Genomic DNA, 23,919 nt, shown 5'->3' with positions numbered 1-23,919 from the left:
TTCTCTTCTCTTCTCTTCTCTTCTCTTCTCTTCTCTTCTCTTCTCTTCTCTTCTCTTCTCTTCATCATATGCATAACATGTTAAAAGCCCTCTAACTGGATAACTTCACACAGGAGGCTTGTTGCTGTACAAAATATGAAATCACTTTACATGCTGTTTCATGTTGGATTGCTGTTTCTGCACTGTCTGCAAAATGAATGAAATGCTAAGTGAATTTTGTACTGCAAACAAAATAGCACGGTGCTGCACTGGCAGTTGGATAAGGATTCCTCCTGTGAATATGTATGTATTCCCCTCCAGCCTTGTGCTGCTGGATCCTTTTGGCAGATGATATTAGCATCAGCTTGACGTTGCAGAGCCACAGCGAACACATGTGTCCTATGGGGTGTGTCGACACTCTCTGCGGACCGTGTGTATTCTCCACACCAGCGTGACGTGCGGCATAATTAAATAAGCTGTGTGCACTCCGTTAATTGCCTGTGGAGGGCTTGGAGAGGCTGGGAAATGTCGAGATGTGTGTGCACGGGTGTGAGTGTGTGCCTGAATGTGTGTGTTGCATGGGTGGCCAGTGTAAAAAGCATGTGCAGACAAACCTGTGAGAGCCTCCAGGGGGACTGGTGATGGTTGTGTTCTCACACACTCAGGCAATGTTTGAAATGCAGGGAATGAGAATTTTCTCCCTCTCCTCACACACACACACACACACACACACACACACACACTTAACATGTTGCACCAACATGTAATTCACACATGCATCAGCCTACAAACACCTCCTACAGACTTTCACATACACATACGTATACTGTACACATCTTATCCCAGTGTTTGCCACCTGACCACAAACAATGGTGGCCTGAGATACTGTGTTTTCATTTCACTGAAAATTACAGAAATAGGAAGGAAGGAACTTACTATAACATCGACAGCTCCATAAAACCTAAAATTAAAATTATGTTGTGTTCATGCATAAATGTCCTTAATACTAATTTTCCCAGTCAGCATCTTACTACAGTTGTGGCCAAAGGTTTTGAGAATGACACAAATATTAATTTTCACAAAGTCTGCTGCTTCAGTTTTTATAATGGCAATTTGCATATACTCCAGAATGTTATGAGGAGTGATCAGTTCAACTGCAATCAATTGCAAAGTCCCTCTTTGCCTTGAAAATGAACTTTATCCCCAAAAAAGCATTTCCACTGCATTTCTGCCCTGCCCCAAAAGGGCCAGCTAACATCATTTCAATGATTCCTCCGTTAACACAGGTGTGGGTGTTGATGAGGACAAGGCTGGAGATCAATCTGTCATGATTGAGTTAGAATAACAGACTGGACACTTTAAAAGGAGGATGGTGCTTGACATCATTGTTCCTCTTCTGTTAACCATGGTTACCTGCAAGGAAACACGTGCAGTCATCATTGCATTGCACAAAAAGGGCCTAACAGAGAAGTTTATAGCAGCTAGTAAGACTGCACCTCAGTCAACCATCTATCGGATTATCAAGAACTTCAAGGAGAGAAGTTCAATTGTTGCCAAACAGGCTCCAGGGTGCCCAAGAAAGTCCAGCAAGTGCCAGGACCGTCTCCTAAAGTTATTTCAGCTGCGGGATCGGGCCACCACCAGTGCAGAGCTTGCTGAGGAATGGCAGCAGGCAGGTGTGAGTGCATCTGCACGCACAGTGAGGCGAAGACTTTTGGAGGAAGGCCTGGTGTCAAGAAGGGCAGCAAAGAAGCCACTTCTCTCCAGAAAAAACATCAAGGACAGACTGATATTCTGCAAAAGGTACTGGGATTGGACTGCTGAGGACTGGGGTAAAGTCATTTTCTCTGATGAATCCCCTTTCCGATTGTTTGGGGCATTTGGAAAAAAGCTTGTTCGGAGAAGACGAGCGGAGCGCTACCATCAGTCCTGTCTCATGCCAACAGTAAAGCATCCTGACACCATTCATGTGTGGGGTTGCTTCTCAGTCAAGGGAGTGGGCTCTCTCACAATCTTGCCTAAAAATACAGCCATGAATAAAGAATGGTACCAGAACATCCTCCGAGAGCAACTTCTCCCAACCATCCAAGAGCAATTTGGTGATGAACAATGCCTTTTCCAGCATGATGGAGCACCTTGCCATGAAGCAAAAGTAATAACTAAATGGCTCAGGGAACAAAACATAAAGATTTTGGGTCCATGGCCAGGAAACTCCCCAGATCTTAATCCCATTGAGAACTTGTGGTCAATCCTCAAGAGGCGGGTGGACAAACAAAAACCCACAAATTCTGACAAACTCCAAGCATTGATTATGCAAGAATGGACTGCCATCAGTCAGGATTTGGTCCAGAAGTTGATTGACAGCATGCCAGGGAGAATTGCAGAGGTCTTGAAAAAGAAGGGTCATCACTGCAAATATTGACTTGTTGCATGAACTCAGTGTAATTGTTAATAAAAGCTTTTGATACTTATGAAGTGCTTGCAATTATATTTCAGTATACCATAAAAACATCTTACACAAACACCTAAAAACCCTGAAGCAGCAGACCCTGTGAAAATGTAATGTTTGTGTCATTCTCAAAACTTTTGGCCACGACTGTATGTGCCATGGGGTCCTACATGACCACAATATTTTCTGCCAGAGTGGCTACATTTTTGAGAGGTTTCTGTGTGTGGTCTTTTGTGTCTTGGGTTCTTCTCACCGGTTTGAAGTCAGCATGGCTCTGTTAAATAAAACATCATGTCGCATATCTCCAGACACCAAGACAATTTTAATCAAATTTTGATGAAAGTTGTTGAGTTATTTTGTGTTATCAAATGTGATCAAACCATAGCCACTCAGTCTGGATGTCACAGACTTTTTTTTTTCTAGGTTCAAACTCTTAATTGATAAAACTCTTAATAAAACCTATGTTCTTCCAAACTTTGATTGTTGGTTATTTAGTTATGGATATTTATTGTTATACAGAAATAATCAAGATTTGAAGCAAAGTTTTCAGGGCTTTTAAGGTCATTTATTCTTTTGTGACGAGTCTGCATGTCTGTGTTTTTGTGTCTTTTTCAGAGATGTCAAGCCAGACAATATCCTGTTGGATGAGCAAGGTAAGGATGTGAACTGTTAGCTGTGCATACAGCAGGTCTTCTCTAATAGCACAGTCTGCAAACTGGATGAAAATGGAGAACGTTGTGCAGTTGAAGTCCCCAGAGATCTTGACTAAAGCACAGGGTTGCAGAGTCTGAAGTTTGGTGGTAACAGTGTGGATGACATCACACACAGTTGCTAAGTCAACAGAGGAGTGAATGTGAATAACAATCAAGATGGCATGTGAGAACTCCTAGATATGTAGTGTGGATGTGGCCCCATGGCGAACAGTTCAATGTCTAGGCTCCAGAAAGTATACTAATATATAAATACAATATTATTACTCCATCATAGACTTAAAATATCATTTTTTTTGCTGATGATAGGGTTTTGTATATACATACCTGTTCTCCAACTTAAGCCTTGTGCAGGTTAAAGTTTGCTTCTAATAACCTCAAACTTGTGCTAAATGCTGATAAAACTAAATGTTTTGTTCTCAATAACCCATAGTTCTCTTACATCTTTCTTCAATTCATACACATTCCACCTTAAAACAGCTTGATGCAGTTTACCACTGTCACTTCTGAATGACCAGTCACCATTGCTGTGTTATTTTTCTGTATAAATATTTATATTATTATAAATATATATATTTTTGTCTCCTACTACAGCTGCCTCAGTATATCACATCTTCTCTCAAACTTAAAACAAATGTCCATCAACACAGATCTGAGGACCCTTAACTCCTAATAACCCACCAGTAAATACTGAACATGGGACCTGCCTTCCAGTACACTGCAGCATATAAATAGAAGAACAAAGGACTTTAAAACCTGAGCGTCTCATCCCACTGGATGAATTCAAACTTTTTATTTTGGTCATTTTTAGAGATGTGTGTGATGCTGTTTGCATGTGCTTATTAGTGATGTCTGTCTTTTCTTATTTCTTCTGCTGTAATCAGGTATATGTGCAAAACAGATCTTGAAAAAGGTTATGTCTATAAATATATCCATTATGCATCTGTGTGTCTAAAACATCCTTTGCTGTTATACTTACCTGTTATTTTATAGTTATGTATGTAAGAAAAGTGTGAGTTATGTAATAGCTAAACATTTTAAATGCACAGTATCCAGACAGCAGTGAGATTCTGCGTCCATCCTGGCAAGTAAAACACACAAAAATGACCCTGCAGACTTCTAATGAGTCACAACAGTAACAAGATCAAAGGAGTGATGGATGTGCACCTAACACACAAAGCCATGAGGACATATTGATCCTGTTTACTGAAATGTCAGGTTTTGTTTTCCTTCATTACATATTGAAATCTTTCCTTTTTATGTCATCATAGACATTTATTTAAAAAAATACCAAAGTTCAGATGGATTTTGTTTTGATGGATTTTTTTGTTTGTGTCTTCACAGGTCACGCTCACTTGACGGACTTCAACATCGCCACAATAATAAAGGATGGAGAGAGAGCCACAGCCTTAGCTGGAACAAAGCCCTACATGGGTAACTTTGATTTGCAGTCGCATCACAATCATCTTATCCACCACGTCTCGGTTGTTGTCATCTGATTGCTTTCTACAAATTAATATCCTGACTGGAGAGATGAAGAGCGTTATGAGAAAAAGGCGTTGTGTTGTTACATAGTCTGATGAAAAAAAAAAAAGTCTCTGAATTTGGTTACAGTTTAGTTGATTTGAACAAAAAGAATCTAACAATATTATGTAAATAACAAGTAAAGTAAGACGTTACAGAGCAGCCGAAATAAATTGTAGGCATGTAATGATGTCATAGTAGAAACACTGCGTTCAGATTAGATACTGCTTCTGGAAGGTGCTAGACTAGATTTCTGCTTATTTCTGAACACATCTTTACACGCTCATCATCACTGAAGAGTCACTTGTGTGAATTAAATGATAGAAATTACAGATCTTGTGTTTATTTGCTAGAAGCTGAAGCAAATATGTAAAAATGTCACGTCTCGTTTGGAGATGACTGAGGAGAAAATGAACCGTTCCTGGTGACATTTCACAGAAGAACATATGCTGTTTTGTTTTGTTTTTTTACTTTAAGACGTGTACAGGCAGTATTTTAAAAAGCTTTTTCTGCTCTAGAAGTGATTCTCTGTCTGTGCTTTCAGCCCCAGAGATCTTCCAGTCCTTTGTAAGTGGAGGAACGGGCTACGCCTTTGAAGTAGACTGGTGGTCACTAGGGGTGACCATCTTCGAAGTGCTGCGTGGATGGGTAAGACATGATGGCAATTTGAGATTTTTTATGTTAGAAGGTTGCAAAAACTGAACATTTCTCCATTCATCCACCCTTCCTTTGTCCTCATCTTTCGATTTTAACACTTTTTGTCAACCTGTTTCCATACCAGAGGCCCTATGATATCCATGCCAATAACTCGGTGGAGTCCCTGATTCAGCTCTTCAGCACAGTCAGTGTGCAGTACAGCCCAGCCTGGCCCAAGGACCTGGTTTCCCTCTTGAGGAAGGTGAGCTGGACACAATGGGATATCATTTTACTTTCAGCTCTGCCAGTTTCATATTTGGATTAACTTCATTCAAAACCTGCAAATCTTTCCCTGCAGAGAGATAAAAGTGTCATAAATTTTTGGCAGTGGTAGAGATTAATGATTCAGATGTTGTTTTACATTATTAGTACAAATGGTGCATGTTGGTTAGATTAAGACCTGCTTAGATCTAATGGAAATTAATTTAAATGGGGATGCCCCTGAACCTTTAACTTGCCAGTCTCTTTTTTCTGGTTTTAGTTAAAACATTTGATGATGGAGATACTTTTTTTTTAACCACTTTTTATGTACTACATTATTTTGCCTCCAGCACCTGCTTGATTTATGGCATTGTGCATTAGTACTCAAAATGTTATGATCAACATTCATTAGTTACATTTGTCTTGACAAATGTCATTCATTCATTCAGTCATTTTTAAGCTAAAATCCCAAACCTTATTCAGCTCCAGCTTCACATTTGCAAGTATTTCTTGCTGTACTTAGTTTTGGGCAATAGTAAATTTTATAGTCTGGGACTTGGTGACAGTTCACAGACCAAAAGATTAAGGAGCAGGAAGGCAGGGGGGCAGGGATGTAGAGGTGATATCAGGGAAGATAGTGAAGTAAAAAGCCACTGAAGCCACAGGAACAGAAAATGCAGGTACTGTGCGGAGACTAGAGCTGGAGGGAGGTAGGATGAGCAGAGACCCTCAGGGCAAAGGAGAAGAAAAACGACAGATGGGAATCTGAGGGATGGAAGCACAGAAACGGAGCAAGTGGGTGAGAGACAAGACAGAGTGTGTGTGTGTGTGTGTGTGTGTGTGTGTGTGTGTGTGTGTGTCAATCCATATATCACTGCTGATAATATTCATCATAACAAGTAATTTAACTTCTTATTGATGCTTTTCTTACAAGTGAAAATCTGACAGTTGGATGAGATCATTCTTTTTGCATCAAATGGAAATAGATCTGCTCAACACTCCTCTTGAATCAGAGTAATTTTCTCTATGATGATAGTCCACCTTATTCTGCTTTCTGTCAACATTTTCTCATCTGATCAAGTGAAACTGCGGTGGAGACAAATTAGCGCATCTCCTGTGGCAGTATTTCTTTAGTCGTTTTAAGACAAGGTTTTGGAGAGAGTAAGAGAACACGTGGCTCATGGAAAAAAGGATATTTCTTGGCAGAGCGTGAGTGTGAGCATGAGTGTGTGCATGTGCTCTGTGTCTGAGTGACTGAGAGTTCTGGACGGAGCGTTGGTCTCTTCCGCTCTGCTGCTGATCGATTACAGCGTCTGGACTCCACCGAGACAACCTAACTGGCCCTGCAGGAGAAAACTGAATCAGCCTGTGACCAAAGCAAGGAAGAGAGTTAACATGACAGCAAAAGCAGCGTCTCCTTATCATTTCCAGTGTTTACCCTGAGGTGACAAATGAAACAGATGGTGTTCCATTAAAAACACAACCGTATCAGCATCAGGTTTTATTTTCTCCCTGGAAGTTACTCCACTCGTGTGTGGCATTCATCTGTCTTGATCAGTGCAACAATTTTGATTCAAGCCTCACGAGTGGCTGATTTGATTAACAGTGCCCCCTGTTGGTTACTATTTCATTAAGTTTATCAGTTTTCCTCCTGTTGATGTTTAGTATTATGCAGTTTTCCTATTTGGAACCCTCAAAGTTCGATAAATAACTATGTATTTTATAAATGATCAGCAATAGATAAATTGTGTAAAATGCTGAACTAACAGTTTTATTGATAAAGCTCATTTTTAAATACAGAAACTTTTATTTCAAAATAGCTGTTGCCAAACGTCTTTATTATGACAATTATCTCAGTTGTATTTAATGTGACATTATGTATTTATTTCACAATGTCACTCTTCGTGACAGTGGTGTTGTCACTGCCTCCTCACCTTTCAGTCTATCACATGCAAGCACGCTCAGTGACTGCTACCGAATATAGTGGGGTGAGCTCCGGGCAGTTGTAGCACCAACAGTCTCAAAGTAATGACATTTTTCACAGCAGACAGTCTGGTTCGCTATAGCAGGAAAAGCACAGATGGAAGTGATAACATTAAAAATGACTCTATTCCATTTAGGTGAGCTGACTCCAGGGTCCTGATAATGTGCTCGCTGACTCATTGTGGTGGCTTACCGGGACACTCGATGGAGCTCGTTAACTGCATTTGCTTCACCTGTTTTTCCTGAATGACCCAACAAAAAAATCTGCTGCTGTAAATAAAAACATCATGTAGGCACAATATTAGAATTAACCTTGCATTAATTTAACTTAATAAGGCTGCAAATGCTACCTTCCTGACAGCCTTGCTAGCACGGCAAGATTTATGGCAAGATAGTTTCAGGGAAGCAAGGAAGGAGGACAACCTTAACACAATATGTTTTCCTTTCATGTTCACTTCAACTAGTCCAGACACACACAATTAGAAACTGCACAATCAACACCCACAATTTGTCGAGTTTTGTTTCACCTCCCAGAGAGAAAAGCCTGGCTGTGAGTGAGGAGAGAAGTTGTGAAGGTGATATTGCTACTCGGAAGGTGACATGATGTAGGTGACATTGGTGTGTGTGTGTGTCCGTGTGTGTCCATTCCTTCCAGCTACTGACAGTGAACCCAGAGCATCGTTTCTCCAGCGTGTCTGACATGCAGACATCTCCCTACCTCGCTGACGTCAACTGGGACGCCGTGTACGAGAAGAAGATGGAGGCTGGATTTGTTCCTAATGTTAGTGTGAAGAGATCAGATATCAACACGCACGCACGCACACATACACACACTAAACTCATGTTTGCGGATCGTAATGAGTACGTGTAGCAACTAAATAATGCAAAGGAAATTGAATGCAGCGTCCTCATGTCATCCCACTATAGTGTGTGCACATGCACTTACTGTACATTTGTGTGCATGTGAGTGTATTCATGTGTGTTATTCGGTACATTGAGCTCAGTGTGCACATTTGTGCACTCTGTGGCTCTGTGTATACAGCAGCAGATTTATGATCCTGTGTGTGTTTGTGTTTCTAATTATCTCCTGTGCATCCTCCAACAGAAAGGTCGCCTCCACTGCGACCCCACCTTTGAGCTGGAGGAGATGATCCTGGAGTCGCGTCCACTTCACAAGAAGAAGAAGAGGCTGGCTAAGAACCGGTCTCGAGACAACAGCAAGGATTCGCAGTCTGTGAGTGACTTCGCCCCCTGCACAGTCTTAAAAATCATGTAATAATAATGTATTAGCTATATTGTTACATAGTTAAATTTATAAACTACAACAAATCAGACTTAGCAGGGGATAGAATTTTAAAGTCCAGGACTAATTTAATTATCGTCCCTGGTGTTTTCACCATCCACTAACCTTTACCAAGAGGCATTCCATGTCCTATTAATTAATTATTTTGCATATAAATACGAAATTTCAAAATTTATACAATTTCACCAGAAAGCCTAAGGTCATCAAATTGCCTCTTCTGTCTGAGCAACAGTCCAAAATACAAAGATACTCGTGTGAATAAAACATTTTTGTTTAAAAAAACAACTAAAATTATTAATCGGTGTCCTAAATAGTTCCAGGTTGATCTTACATATGACTAATTGATTAACTGAGAAGAACAGAAAAAATGAATCATGAAAGTTAACAAGGTAAAAACCTTTCTGGAAATACACACAGAAATCACATCTTATAAATGAAATTACAAAGGAAATGCACTTTGTGTATATGTCTCTCCTTAGAGATTATTCCAAAAAACAGGCTCATGTTACTTAGATTAACTGCTAATCTGCACCATCTTTCACAGTTGATCTTTAAAGATAAAATACTGAAATACTTCATCAGCTCAGCATTAAAAGCAGTATGTTGTGTTGAGGAGCAGGTTTTAGGAGCTGTGAGGATGAAGGTGGAATTCAAGATGTCACTGCAGCTGTTAAAAGGCCTTTATTCCCTTTGATGATAGAAAGGGCTATTTTTAGCTTTGCGCCCGTGTTAAAGGGCTTTTTGCCAGAGTTAAATGCTATGATTTGCTCTTTCCCTGTTAATTTGGTCTTTGTATCCTTGTGCAGATCAGAATAGTGTTATTTTCTGTATGTAGGTGCTAAAAGCAAATGATTATGAAGGGGACATCAGTACACACCCACGTATATGAGCAAATTATTACCTGCTGCAGAGGAGTCTTACTCATAGATACTGTACACATGAAGGGTTGGGCCAGCCGGGGCTAACAATGCAACTCGGATTTACCTCGGTCTCCGGTCTGTCAGTTCCTGTCAATACTGTATATTTTTAGGTTGGTGGTGAACCAAATCCCAGCATCCCCTCTTTCTCAGCTGTAGTGAATTAGCAGTGTGACAATAAAGATGAACTTACTGTATAAGCATGTGAGCTTTAGGCATCTTGCAAACACCATGATTAGTTATATTGTGATCTTTTGAAATCAAACATCTTCCGAAATAGACAATAATCTCTCTACTACTGTCATACTGTAGATTTTAGTCCTGCTTCAAAATAAACTCCATCCCAAACAGGGCTAAATAAGATTATTACAGTATGATGTTATTACCAAAACAAAAGGATTTTGACATTTCATTTTGGAAAATTTACTTATTTCCTTTTTTTTTTTTGCTGAGAGTGAGATGAGAAGATTAATGCCATTCTCATGTCTGCACAGTAAATGTGTAGCTCCATCCAGCAGCTGGTGTAATGTGATAGTTGGTGAGCTTTAAAGGTACAGGTAGGTGGATTTTCCTTTATATTTATATATATGCACAGAGCCAAGCTGTTTCCCCAGGTTTTCAGTCTTTATGCTAAGCTAACCAGCTGCACGGTCCAGCGTCATATTTACTGTAAAAATGTGAGAGTGGTATCGATTTTCATATATAACCCTCAACAAGAAAGCAAATAAACACATTTTCAAAATATAAGTTACCTATCATGTACAAAACAGTCTCTGGTTGTAGCATCGTAATGATGTCTGTTCAATATCAATTTTATAACCCTGTGTTTTGGACTGTTTGTATTGGAAAACACCACCTTGGGTTCTGAGAAATCTTGATGACCTATTTTTTGCTATTTGCTGAATTTTTATAGTCTAAAGGTTGAACCAATAATGAAACTCACGCTTAGTTTCAGTAGTTTAGTATTTATTTCAATCGTATTTACTGTTTTTTAAAAACAGACAATGGAAAAACTAATATTACAGTAGAGTATAACAGTCACAAAAGAACTGTGAAATGAAAGAGAAGTCATCAGACACATTTCTGAAGCCTGGGCCTGTCCTGATGTGCCCTGTGTCTGCTGAAACCAGGAGGATTAACTGGAGTCTCTTTCTCTCTCCTGCTTCGCTCTGTTTGATTGAGACATTATTTACCACAGACTGGAGATATCCTCTCTGTATTTATGAGAAACAGCCTGTTCCCATCAGACAGTCATCATGACATCAGTGTTATTAACGTCAGCCCTGAGTGTGTGTGTGTGTGTGTGTGTGTGTGTGTGTGTGTGTGTGTGTGTGTGTGTGTGTGTGTGTGTGTGTGTGTGTGTGTGTGTGTGTGTGTGTGTGTTTTATCAGCGTTGATCAGCATGTGCAAGGAGTGTGCACCTCTAACAATAGCAGGGTTATGAGACTTGGTCTCTGTGTGTGTGTGTGTGTGTGTGTGTGTGTGTGTGCGCTCATACTGCGTTATTACCAAGATTATTAAATTATGAAGCCTTCAGTGCTGTTGTCATGGCCTCAAGTGCTTTCGGAAATATGAGCTTCTATTTTCGTCTCGGGCCAAACATCCAGTTTAAGGGGGGCTCACAAGCAATTCATAACTTGTTTTAAAAGAGCAATGAAGGGGGAAAAAAAAGCAGTGAGGAAAAGGATGTTTTTACCTCCGAGGTCATGCGTTTGACTGATTCACGTTCTCTCTGTAGTTTTTGATGATGGTAATGAGGTTGATGATGTGGAAGATGATGATGATGAGCAGGATGTTTGCTCTGCTGACTGCCTGCAGGAGAATGACTACCTACAGGAGTGCCTTGAAGTGGTGCAGCAAGAGTTCATGATCTTCAACCGTGAGAGGTAAGAGCGCAAAAGCAGCAGACCATCTATAATACGAGCTAAAAGCAGAGTTTCCTGTTTAGTCATTCTACAGATAGAAAGCAGCACAGCCAGAAAATAATTATCTCGTTAGACCAATTGCAAAATGGCAAAATATTACAGTAATAGTATGCTTCATTTACCGTTTAAACAAATAAAATGTGGCTTCTGTTGGAGGCCAACAACAATAAGTGCTGAGTTCAATACCATGGTAAGTGCAGTGGGTCAAAGTTGAACTCAGAAGTGGATGCTCACCATGGAGAGTTTGGGTAATAATATTAACATTTGCCATTGTTTTCTCTTCCAAATGAGTCTGGCTGACCTGAGGGTTTGATGTGCGATTGTCTGACCGCTCATGCTTCCTGTCCTATCAGACTTTGCTAATTTCCTTATCTTCACTGATGTGTTCCCAAATCTCAGCAGTTATTATGGGGAGTACAATATTATCACAACTGCAAGAAATGATGATCAAATCTATTAAAATAAAGCCTAATTTTTAATATAACTGTATTTTTCTTTAATAACAAACTCCATTAATATTGTTTGTTTTTAATGAAGAGTTGAGGGAAAACATTTCCCTCACTGTCACCTGCACTTAAACCATGACTGGGACTAACATGGATTAATGGAGCTAACGCTGAACGTACCTGAGGCGTCACTGCTGTGTGAAATTGCTGAGGGATCAGCAGATGAGGAAAGTTAGGAACTTTGTGAAGAAGCACCGCAAATACTAATTTATCTCCACTATGAATCAAAACCACAGAGTGTGTAGTGTATCATGATAAAGTCACTGGGACAGGAAGACATCCAGCTCAGAGGAGAGCGTTGCATATTCCTCCAAACCTGTGTGACAGCCCAACGAATTAATGAAATGACTGGGATATGTAAATCAAAGACGACAAAAGGCTTTAAAGAGACCACCCTGCTGTGGCTAAATATTATACATCTTATCTTTTGTATGTTAGTAAAATACACACAGTACATCATAAATAAAGAGGACGAGGTCCATATCTACTTTATTATAGAATATGTGTTCTCTCTGCAATGTAAAGGGAGAAATATTGGTTCAGTGCTGCCCTAAATTATTGCCTCATCTATTATTGAACAGGTCCTGCCACTGCAACATTACTGAAATCCTTCTGTGTGGGAAATGTCTTATTATATCCTATTGCTCTAATTAATGGCAGTCTACTTCTATTTATAATGGAGGCCATAATATCTAGAGTTAAACAGAGCACAGAGGAGCACCATTTTATAAACTCAAGGCCTCTCATTACATCCAACTACTAGCTGTGTGTTTCTGCATGTGTGGGTTTGACTCTGCCACATTTCTGAGGAGCAGATCTGGTCACAAAAATAGGAGAATATTAAAAACAAGAGAATATTTTGGCTGCCATCTCCTCCAGAAGGAGTTCAAGGTTTAAATTAGAATTAGATTAAGAGGTTTACATATGGTTTGTGTACAGGAAACACACATTAATGCTCATATTCATAAGACAATATCTGTTTCTCTGTGTCAGGTTGAAAAAGCGTCAGGAGGAGGGTCAGTCAGAGGCTGGGGGCGATGATGCCAGTGGAGATGGGGACAGAGATGCCGAAGCCGGGGCCACTGACGATGACGTGCCCGAGCCAGAACCCGAACCCGGTCCTGAGCCGGAGCCCGAAACCTCTTCCAAGCTGAGCATGTGCGGCTCGGTCTGCTCCTCCCCTGGCAGCTGCTAGCACCACATCGCCTCACAGTGACGATCGCAGGTCTCTCTGGCTGCTGCAGTGTTTGTGCCATGCCGATAGATACGTTCCCACCTCTCTCCTGTATTGTAGCTAGGAGTGGAGGAAAACGCACAGCAGGGCTATTTGAAGCACAGCAGGACCTAAAATGGCTCCCACCATTTCCTATATCTTTTTTTTTTTCTTTTTCTTTTTGTAGCATCCTTCCGGTAAGGCATGAATGAAGCAGATTTCCAGAGAGTCCCCACCTACTGTATCTGTCCACCCTAGAGTAAGCTCTAACTTCTATGCAATGTTACAGTATAGCATGACAAATAAGGTATCACTTAATAGGAGGTGTTGTTCAGGAGCAGAGACCTCCACGAGCATGATGACATCCCGAGCAATAGCAGTCTACGTTTTTTTGTGGGGTTGGTGGTTTTGGCGGAGGCGCCTCCCCTCTCAGCCTTCCTGTTCAAAATCCGATGTGGGACGACTGAATTATTCAGCACATGCAGGCACTCAGTTTATGTTATTGCTTGTGTCTTCAGTTCACTCTTCCCCTCAGCCTCTCTCATGTAATGTGTGCCCTAATTTGGAAAAATAGTTTGTCATCCTCTCCTGGAGCGCCTTCCTCCTGTTGCAACACCTTTCTGAGGCACTGTTACAGTAAGTGTTCATGGCTGTGTTCAGTCGGCCACACGGTGTGGCTGGTTTCATGTTGTAAACCTGTTTAAAGTGGTGCCTGATTATCAGTATTTGTTAATCACATTGTAGCCATGGATGCATTATAGACCAGAGTGATTTCCCTCTTATAGCGTTAGCCAACTATTCCTTTTCCAAGCTTTGTTAGAATGACAAGGTACGGTAATTTATGGGAAATCAGTGCAATCATAATGAAAGGTTTCGCTTGTCACTGTGTTTGTAATGGTCACCAAGATGTAGTATTTTAGTCCTGCACCATGCTCGGATTTAAAGAGCATCCATCAACTCTGCTCTGGGGAATAAATACCAATCAGCAACAATCACATCCTTAAATAATCTATTAGAAAGCTCTGTTTGCTTCACTGGACGTCATCGTCTCTTTAAGTGCTTGGTTAGTATAAATATCATCTCCCCGTAGAGTTTGTTTTGGGGCTGTACTTAAATGTGTAGCTGTGCCCTGTTGGAACTTCAAATTGTATAGATGAACTAGTCTATAACTGTCATCGCGATAGTGGTACATTTAAGGTGGCACCATCAATCTCAGTCTCAACAACTGGGAACATGTAGCAAAAGTCCACCTTAAAACCCTAAGGCCTAATAAAATGAAAACCATGTAAATAGCATACAGTGTAGGGTAATTAAACTCGCCACAGTTTTATGTGGGACTGCATATAACATATAAACTAAAGGAAGAGCCGTGTGAAGCTTTGCACTGCTTCATTCTTCTCTTCTTTCCAAGTGTGCAGGCACAACTTGTAGGCAAAATATGCCAAAGCTTTTCTACCATTTGCATAACCATTTCTAAGGAACTTTGAGTGTGTGAATGTATGTCTCTTTTTCCCAGTATAACATCAAGTCAATGTTCCTTCTGCAAGTGAAAAAATACTATCATTTATACAATAATGTTGTGATGATGTATAAAGTATATATTTCAGATAAGGGGGTAGACCTCAGAGTAAGTTTTGGGAAGTACGCCTGTTTGCTGTCTTTACAAGAATGAAATGAGAAGTTTGATACCACTGCTCCAACAACAGAGCTGGGGCTAAGAGGCAGTTAGCTTAGCTTAGCATAAAGACCGAAGGCAGAGGAAAAGCAGGAAGCAGTTTAAAAAAATCCACTCACCAGGACCCATAAGCTAACTAATTAACACGTTCTATCTAGTGTGTTCAATCCAAACACAATCAGTGATGTAACAGGGGAATTCACATGATCTATTTGCCAAATAACAGCCAGGAGCAGTACACTTCCAGATACACTGCACAGAAGTCTTGGATGGATGAAAGAAGTGTTCTCCATCGAGTCATAATTACAGCAGGTAATTTGCTCTAAATTATAGATTTTAATTGTGACCAGATTTTAAAATATTAGATACAGTGTGATCAGTTTTGAGATGAAGTGCTGTGGTAGGTGGAGACTGAACTTTGCAGAGTGCCAGGCTCGCTGCTCCAGGAGACTCTCAAGGGACTGTGAGGCACGAGAAAGACGGAGGCAGCCGAAGGCATCAGTAGACTTAATTTACATAGTGCTCTTGCCAGCTGGGCAACACAGTTGTGAGTGCTCTCAGCAGCCTTCATAAGTTAGTTTATCATTTCTGGATTGGGTGTAAGTTTGAGGGGTGCCCAGTAAAATAATGGCCAAAGATCTGATAATTACATTGGCCCCCAGAGCTGAATGCACTGCAACTTCAAAAAACACATGTACATAGACAGAACACAAACACATTCAGAAAACATCTTCAGAAAGTTCACAACACATGTGCCGCAAATACTCACAACACAAGCAAATACAGAAAGGTGCTGAAAGTAGAACAAATGACAGTGGAAGTGTTCTCAGGGAACACAAAAACATGATGAACTTGCTTGTAATGCAGTTCTTGTTCAGTGGTTTATGACTTATGAAGTTAAAACTTTTCTGAAGTTGTTTGTGTTTTTTGTTTTAAGTTGCAGTGCATTGAGCTCTCAGGGCCAATGTAGATGATGAAAAAGGCAGAGCTCCAGCACATTTTTATTTAAATAAGATGACAATAAACTGAATGGTAGTAATAATCATCTCACGGTAGAGTGTAACCAGAGGATCAAACAGGGCTCTGATGTAACCATTTTACATTTTTTAATGAAAAGTCATAACATGATCAAATGTACAGCAAATGATGATCTATATAATATTGTAGCACTGTAATAATGTAGTAATACTGTCTTAATGTTAGTTTGATGGAGGCCTCTTGTCAGTCGACAGCATCAGAGGCATCAACCTTCTCATCCATCAGCCTCAGAAACAAAGCAGAGAAGTGTACTTCCCAGAATGTAGAACTATTTCTTTGAACGCTATACATTATGATTAGATTAAGAAGCTTCTTTAAAGGGATATAAAGTGGCATCTTCCAAGTTCGCCAAAATATATGATGAATTTAATAGTATCAAGCCCTGTGCTTTTTTTGCATGTACCTTTACAGTATAAGCCTGTTTTTGCCAAAGCCTTGAGCTTGAGCCTTACCGGCTGATTTGTGCATGCACAAGCTTTTGGTAATAGCATACCTCGATACTCACCTGATTATTGACACAGTCCAAATCAAAGTATAACTGACATGCGTGACTGTTTCTGGACAGTGAGTTTTGTGAACTTTAAACTGTACAAAAACCTATAATCTGCAGTGTTATATGGACGGCATGATATTTTTAGATGATATGCAGTACCTTTTGGCATCTTGTAGGTTGTCTTAATGTTCCGTTCAAGTATACAGGCTCGTACCCTTGCTGTATGAGTGGAATGAGGTCGGCAGCTCTGTGTGATGCTCTGTTGTGGGTTAAGTGTTGCGTTATTGTCTCTGCAGCAAAGGAAGAAGAAATTGGAAGTGGGGCAGGTTTTCACTTCACCCCATCACAGAATTTGCTGCATTATTAAAACACTGAATGTCTCCATTTGTGGAAAAGCTCAGCTCAGTTATTTCTAAGACTCATTAATGAGCCTACACTCCATCAGAATCAACATAGGCTTGAAGTGGATGTGTAATTATATGTTAATCATTTGTAAATGGATAAAAACTGATTTAATTTAAGTGTAGCTTTTCTCTAAGTTACAATACTAATCTGCAGTTTTGGCATTTGTTCCTTGATATCAGTGATCATTCCTAATTGGACCGTGCTTGCAAACCCTACCGACATGTTTCTTTGTGTGTTAATGTTCTGGATGCTGTTAGGTGTTTCAAAAAAAAGGCATTGTGCTAGTGTTTGACCAGCAACAGCATGTCTCCTATTCAAGCGTTTCCTGATTGGTGGTTGCTCTCGAGGCGTACCATACTGTAGATGTCTTACCTCTGTGGATACAGTTTGAAACTCGGTGCCCTGTTGAGAAAACGAATCAAGAAGAAGATGTGATTTACGCCACTCTTTTCCTCCTTGTGAACCTATTTTGCATAATGTTCTTGTGCTGCAGGATTTTTTGCAGGGAATCAGTGAAAGCCTTGTTACTGTACCAACTAAAACTGCTCTGTGTGTTTAAAACATGCTGCTTTAACTGCTTTGATAAAGAAATAAAACTCCTTCCAGTAATTTTACATCTGTGTCTTTGTCATTTCCACTTAGAAACGGCATCAAGGGCACATCAGTAGACAGTAGAGGGCGATGGAGAGCAGGAGTGGGAATTGACTGAGCAGGGACGTCCAGAGTGAATTAATCTCTTTGAATGGCATTGTAAACATGAGATATGCCACTATTGACTGCAGGGGGTTAGAATCTGGGACTGAATCTAAGGCTGGAGAAGAGACGAGGCTGTCACAGGATTAGTATGAATAAATAATGCAGATAGACTCGGCTTTGTGCAAAGAGCTGCCTCCTCGTCTCAGATACAAACTTCATTTGATACACAGACAGATGTAGCTATACAATTTCTAAAAAAAAATGTGGGAACAGATTTAATCCTTCAAAGTCCAAGTTCAAGAGCCTTTTTGGAGTCCCTCCTCCATGGGTGTCTGGTTAGTTTAATACTGGCCCCTCTGCCCTGGGTCCTCCAGGATGTCCACAGTTGTCTTTCCTGTATTGTCCAACAGGGGACGCCACTTTGGGGCTTCAATGGCATCAAGGAGAGAAGCAAGCTCAACCTCCAGCTTCTCCACGGTCTCCTCCACCTTCTGCAGGAGACAGAAGACATATTTGTGTGGCTGACATATGAATAATACATTAATAAGTTGTAGTATGAATAATAGAATCATCACTCATGAATAATGGACCGACTTATTCATATGAATATTACAGCTGCCCAAAACAGTGAGTAAGGTAAGGTAACAGTAAGTCTGGGCTTTGTCAAATGAGGTGAATGTGGAGACTCATCAGTGTTTTGGAAAGAGCTGAGAAATCATGGAGATTTTTTACACAATAAGTGTAAGACTGGAGGCGGTGGTGAGCCATGCTGAGCCTCGGCTTTGTCGACATCTCATGCTTGAAAGGAAAGGCTGATTTCTTTTTTTTTTTTTTGTCAGTCTCAGATGGAGAAGCAGCTGACATTTAATAATGAATTTGACATCAGGAAGAAAACACATCCTGAATCCTGGTGGCTTCAAACCGCTGAGGGCTGAGTATGAGGGTGGTTTGGAAACAGCACCTTCTCCACTACATCCAGGCGGCTGTGAAGGTTTATGTGCTCCTGACAGGGGCTTGAACGCACCGCTCGGGTCCGCAGGTCAGGCTCAGGACCTGAAAACGGAATGGATGATATATCTGAGTGGACATAGAGCATACAGTACAGTATGAAGCACACACACATGTTAAAGTCCAACCTATTCTGGAAGACAGAAAACATTAAACAACATATTTAGTGGACACATGTGAGAGCAGCAAGAAAGCCTAAAGGTCCAGGGTTGTTAGAGGAACCTTTTTAGAAACTGGATTTTATAGGGACCTTCCAAGGTGCTCGAGGACTCACACAAATTAAAAAAGGTTCTTCCAGATGCTGTGACATGAAGAAAAGGTTCTTTGAGGGTTCTTCCAGGAACCTCATCCTATAGAATAGTTACCTCCAGCACCTTTAATGTATTTTTAAGTTAATTGAGTAACCAATTACTCAGTTGGATATTTGAGTAACCTCATCAAGGTTCTTGAGGCACCTCAAATATATTTTGAAGTTCCTTGAGTATCATGTTGGATACTCAGGGCACTTTTAGTTTTCACAGTGAACAGTATGAGCAAAATGTGAAACTACAACAATACAAGAAAAATGTGAGAAATAAAAACACTGCAAACATCGCTCTCAATGCTGTGAAATGTAGTCTTCAGACCAACAAAAGGAAATCTACTGTTTGAAACCGTGTGTTTTGTTATTCTCTCCTAGTAGCAGGAGAGGTATCTGCCTTTCTTACGTGGTGTTTAAGAGGACAATAAACTGTGCAACAGTCAGCACAAGGAAAGAACAGCCTATCGCTCTTGGTGTGAGTTCACCTCAGCTGGGTGGGGAGGGGCCACATGCATTGTTCGAGCCGTTTTCCCCCTCACAGTGATGTTTCCAATTATCTGTTTCTCTTTGAAGCCGACATATTTGAGGGGACGCCCTCCGTTCTCTCGCAGGACCCGGCTCCCATTCTCTAACACCTTCTCAGTGGCCACAGGCCAAGCTCCCATTCATAGCATTTGTACTTTTTAAATGAGCAAACTTCTCATTCATTTCCCGAATGCTGGCGGCTGCGCTGTCTCTGTTAATTCGATAAAACATTTGGAGTGTTTACAGACAGCTAACGCCCGAGAGCAAGTTTTGTTATTGAACATTAATGATGCCATAGCTGCGTTAGTTTCCCTCTGCAGGATGAGGGTTATGTCTGTATCATTCCTCTCATACTGTGGCTGCTCACCAGCGACCAAACAAGGATGTGCTTTCACCTTTTTAATGGAAAAACATAGTTAAGAGCTGAATCTTTGCAAAAACACTTTATACCGCATCTTGAAGTTTTCTTTTATAACCAGCATCCAAAGTGCTGGTACCCTCCAGTGAGGCCATGATACCTTGAGCTCTTTCCATCTGTGGAAACCTAAACTCTGAATCCTAAAACCACTTTTCTTCACCCACTCTCTTCAGGTTAAAATCCTCATTTTTTTGATTGACAGCTAATCATGTTGGACCCTTGTTTGAGCGCGAAAGATCAACTTTTAAGCTTTCTGTCTGAACCTTTTCCTACCATCTCATGTCTCTGTGTTGCTCAGTTTGTCCTCTCTGGAACTTCACATGGTCTTATGGAAATATTCGTTTTAGAACAAAAACACCAGGCATTCAGTCTGCTGTCAAATAAACACAGACTGCTGCTTTTCCTCAGGTTTACAGCTGTGAACTTCACCACATTCACATCTGACATGAACTAAAAAAAAAAGAAAAAAAGAGACAGTTTGCTTTTATTAATGGACATTTAGAATGCAAACATTATCCACCTTAACAAGCCCTTTAGTCCACTACAGACTCTTTTGTTCCTTACACAATAAAGGCTGTGCCAGCAGAGTCAGCCAGAAATGATTCCCATATCTTATTCTGCACACTGCCCCTTCATGTACAGCCGTGCCTGAGCATCAGGCTGCCTTAATTTTACAGCGATATCCCATGGAAACATTTTACAAGCTCCATTACGCAGGCCGGAGGGGCGCCAGGTTCACTACATGCAGGAAACAGGCCAAGAAAGAGCGACAGATGAATGAAAGGTACAGTGACTTCATCAGATTTTCTCACTGAGCAGACGGGGCAGATGTCAGTGATGAAGGTTTGGTTGATCTCAGTCTGCTGCATGAAGAAGTCTGCAAAAGACATGAATATTTCCTGCACAGGATCTGGAGGTAAAATCAGATTTCTGAGTCGTCAAAATGGTGGTTTCTGTTGTTGCATTGCACAACAACCACAATCCTCAGCTGTGGCAGAATGTGCTGCTGGTTTCCAGATCAGCAACAACGACAACAACGAAGGAAAAAAAAGGGTCTCTCAAATCCCTCCCAAAACCACAGCTGTGCTCCCATCGAAGTGTCAGTGTGTGTTTGTGTGATCAGCGTGTGTACACAGCACATCCTGCTCTTTAGGAGGGAAAAACGCGCAGCAGAGAGTTACGAGCTGATGTTCATGGTGAATGTCTCACCCACCGAGTCTGGCAGAGCCGTTATGAAAAGAGCGAAGTGTGTGTAATAAACTGCAGCTGCCATTAGTGTGGCTGAGATGTTATATTATCGCCAGTCTGTTTCCAAACAGCGAGAAGGCATTTGTTCATGTTTGTGTTGGCTTTTGCTCATATGAAAACTTTTTTTCCTCTGTCAGAGCTGTTCCAGGAGGTGGAGAAATCACATAGTGACCCTCCCCCCCAACTCCCCTCAACCCCCCTACACATACTCCAAGGAAACACACACCACAGGAAAAGCAAACATAGATATGATGATCTAACTCACTGACTCCACCCAATGACAAAGGTGAACCACTGCGTGCTGGTGTGTGTGTGTGTGTGTGTGTGTGTGTGTGTGTGTGTGTGTGTGTTGAATGTATGTGCAGTTTGTTTTTTTCTTAGGGGGTTCGTGCACTGACACAGCCTCTCTGCAGGAGAGAGCGAGTTCAGTTCAGTTGAGTGCAGAACTGAGGAGTTAGTGCACCACACCAGTGTTCATGCAAACCAAGCTCTGGCCCGACAGATGCCGATGGAAAACACAGGTGGTTTACGAACAATAAAGAATAAAACCCTGTACGTGCATCCACATGCATGTCTCCCTGCTTGAATATATACAGCGAAAAACCTGCATATGAGGCGAAATACCAAACGAGCTCTTATACCTCAAGGTCTTCACACACACTTCAGCCTCAGGGCTTCACGTTAACCTAAAGTTCAGATGATATAATTTCTTACATGATGACTGACAGTTCGACTGAAGCTTCTGTAGTGTAGTTCAGACCTGAATCCTCAGATCACTGCAGTGGTTAAACTGTAGCTTCATGTCAGCTCCTTTTAGCTCGAGCTGAAGTCATCTTCAACCATTTTAAAATTTTGCAACATTTAAACCTGTTTTCTGGCTTTTACACCTGCAGTTTTCAGCATAAACAAGCTGAATTCAAATGTCTTAGAAAACTTTTGCCTTTTCTCTTTTTTCTTCTACACTTGTTTTCACTGTAAGTCCATTCTTTTGGAGTCACATATAACATATGTGGGACCAGTAGAGTCACCATACCTTTTTCAAGACACGGAGAATCAAACACAAACTATTTTATCCAGGTAAGGTCAAATTGAAACTGATGGCAATAAAATGAGGCAAATAGCTTGGTGTATTGTTAAGTATGCGTGATGGTGTGCGTATGCTCCCTGCAGTTGGCCATTCTTGCAGTATGATGTCAGTGTAATTCACACTCGAGGCCGTCACTCACAGATCTGGCTCTGGAGGACTGGCCCACATTTCTGTGAATTTCCACTGGATTATAGTAACGCTGGTAAACAAAGCTACAAACACGGCTCAGAGGCAGGAAGATGAACATGATAGATGAAGGGAAGAGTGACTGGTTGAAACTCTGCTGACAGTATATTAGATTATGTGCAGCCAGAGCTGCAGTTAAATTAGTAACAGATGTGCTGGCAAAACCCTGAACACACACGGACCCACATGTATGTATGTGTGTGTGTGTACAGTCATGATGTCAATTCAGCTTCATGTGTGTTCATGCAACCATCTACACACACACACACATTATACCATGCAACTAAAATAAAATGTATGGAAGGGTTACTGATTGATAAATCATCTGTTAGTGAATCAACATATCAAACACTGAAGCGTTAGCTGCTTCCCCAGCTGTGTGGACCGTCCTGTCTTGACCTGTGACCCCTCTACCCTCCCTGCTCCAGACCCCACCCAGCTCTCTTACCTGCTGCAGTGTAGCCAATCAGGAGGAGGAGGAGTCCGATCGAGGAGGTGGGGGGGCGGATCATAGTGAGGAGGTGAAACCTGATGAGCAGCTGGTGACGAAGAGAGAGAGAGAGAGAGAGAGAGAGAGAGAGAAAACAAACAGCGGGTGAGAGAAAGAGGGAGAGCTCCTCTAATTCACAACCAGACTAAAAACCAAGTGATTTGCTCTCCTCCTGAAGTCTCCCCCTGTCCCTGTGCTCGCTCTCTTGCTCTCGAATCCTTCCCTCCCTGACTTGGTTGCGCCCAGTTTCCTAATGAAAACATTAGATGCAGAACAAAAAGCTCAGTATCTGGGAAGGGGTGGGAGGGATGTACTGGGGAGGGGACTCAGATCCCAGAGCAGCTACAGACAGAGCGGTCATAAAGAGGGGATGTGGTGTAACTTTTGTGCTGTGCTTGTGGTCACTGGTGTTTTCTTGTTCGCATTTGATTTGATTAAAGAGCAATGATCAGGACGTTTTAGGCGTTCGACTGATGCAGACAAGCTCTCAGTTGTTTTTGTTTCATTATTATAACTGTATTTTTCAGTAAGAGCAGGAGAATAATAAAAGGATTCTGGGGCTGCCAAGCTTTTTCTGGGAAAATCAGCCAATGTTTCCATTCAGCAGGAAGTCTGACGAATCAAAATCAATTCAGCAGCAGAGAATGGCCTTTATAATCGCATTGATTGGTTCCTGTTATTCCCACTGACTTCTCCCTCGATGTCTGAGTGACTCACACACCTTCCCCCACACACACACAATTACACTCAGAGACAGCCAAGACTGTTACGTAGTAAACACGGTCATCTTCGTTAAGCCAGCCCGTCTTCAGCCTCGTGCTTTGCTCACTTGTCTCTTAAGCAGATCTACAGGTTAAGCAGCAGAAAACAAAACTGGAGGAAAAGTGAAGAAGGGATCAATGAAGAAAGGAGAGAAGAGAGTTGGAGGACAGATAGATAGATG

General features: G+C 41.2%; 2 protein-coding genes across 2 annotated transcripts in view; one reads left to right on the top strand and one right to left on the bottom strand.

The window, feature by feature from the left end:
- LOC139623223 (serine/threonine-protein kinase 32C-like) overlaps positions 1-17,631 on the top strand; it is a 75,305-nt gene extending 57,674 nt beyond the window's left edge. Inside the window, exons 5-12 of the mRNA XM_071481271.1 lie at positions 3,044-3,081; positions 4,483-4,572; positions 5,207-5,310; positions 5,444-5,560; positions 8,198-8,323; positions 8,648-8,776; positions 11,581-11,648; positions 13,187-17,631. Of these exons, the coding sequence (XP_071337372.1) occupies positions 3,044-3,081; positions 4,483-4,572; positions 5,207-5,310; positions 5,444-5,560; positions 8,198-8,323; positions 8,648-8,776; positions 11,581-11,648; positions 13,187-13,388 (874 nt within the window). The 3' untranslated portion in view covers positions 13,389-17,631. The remainder of the gene's footprint in view (positions 1-3,043; positions 3,082-4,482; positions 4,573-5,206; positions 5,311-5,443; positions 5,561-8,197; positions 8,324-8,647; positions 8,777-11,580; positions 11,649-13,186) is intronic.
- On the bottom strand, positions 16,171-23,241 carry LOC139623224 (placenta-specific protein 9-like). The gene is made up of 3 exons (XM_071481272.1): positions 22,935-23,241; positions 18,675-18,766; positions 16,171-18,204 (listed from the first exon to the last, which is right to left on the bottom strand). Exons 1-3 carry the CDS (start codon positions 22,996-22,998, stop codon positions 18,055-18,057), a joined length of 306 nt encoding a protein of 101 aa, XP_071337373.1. The 5' UTR covers positions 22,999-23,241; the 3' UTR covers positions 16,171-18,054.
- Between the last annotated feature and the right edge of the window lie 678 nt (positions 23,242-23,919).

The sequence above is a fragment of the Trachinotus anak genome, unplaced genomic scaffold (genome assembly GCF_046630095.1).
Source record: "Trachinotus anak isolate AG129_WGS33_773 ecotype Australia unplaced genomic scaffold, CSIRO_AGI_Tana_v1 ptg000007l, whole genome shotgun sequence".
Taxonomy (NCBI): Eukaryota; Metazoa; Chordata; class Actinopteri; order Carangiformes; family Carangidae; genus Trachinotus; species Trachinotus anak.
Note: the sequence above shows the minus strand (reverse complement) of the source record. Positions and strands in the feature narration are given on the sequence as shown.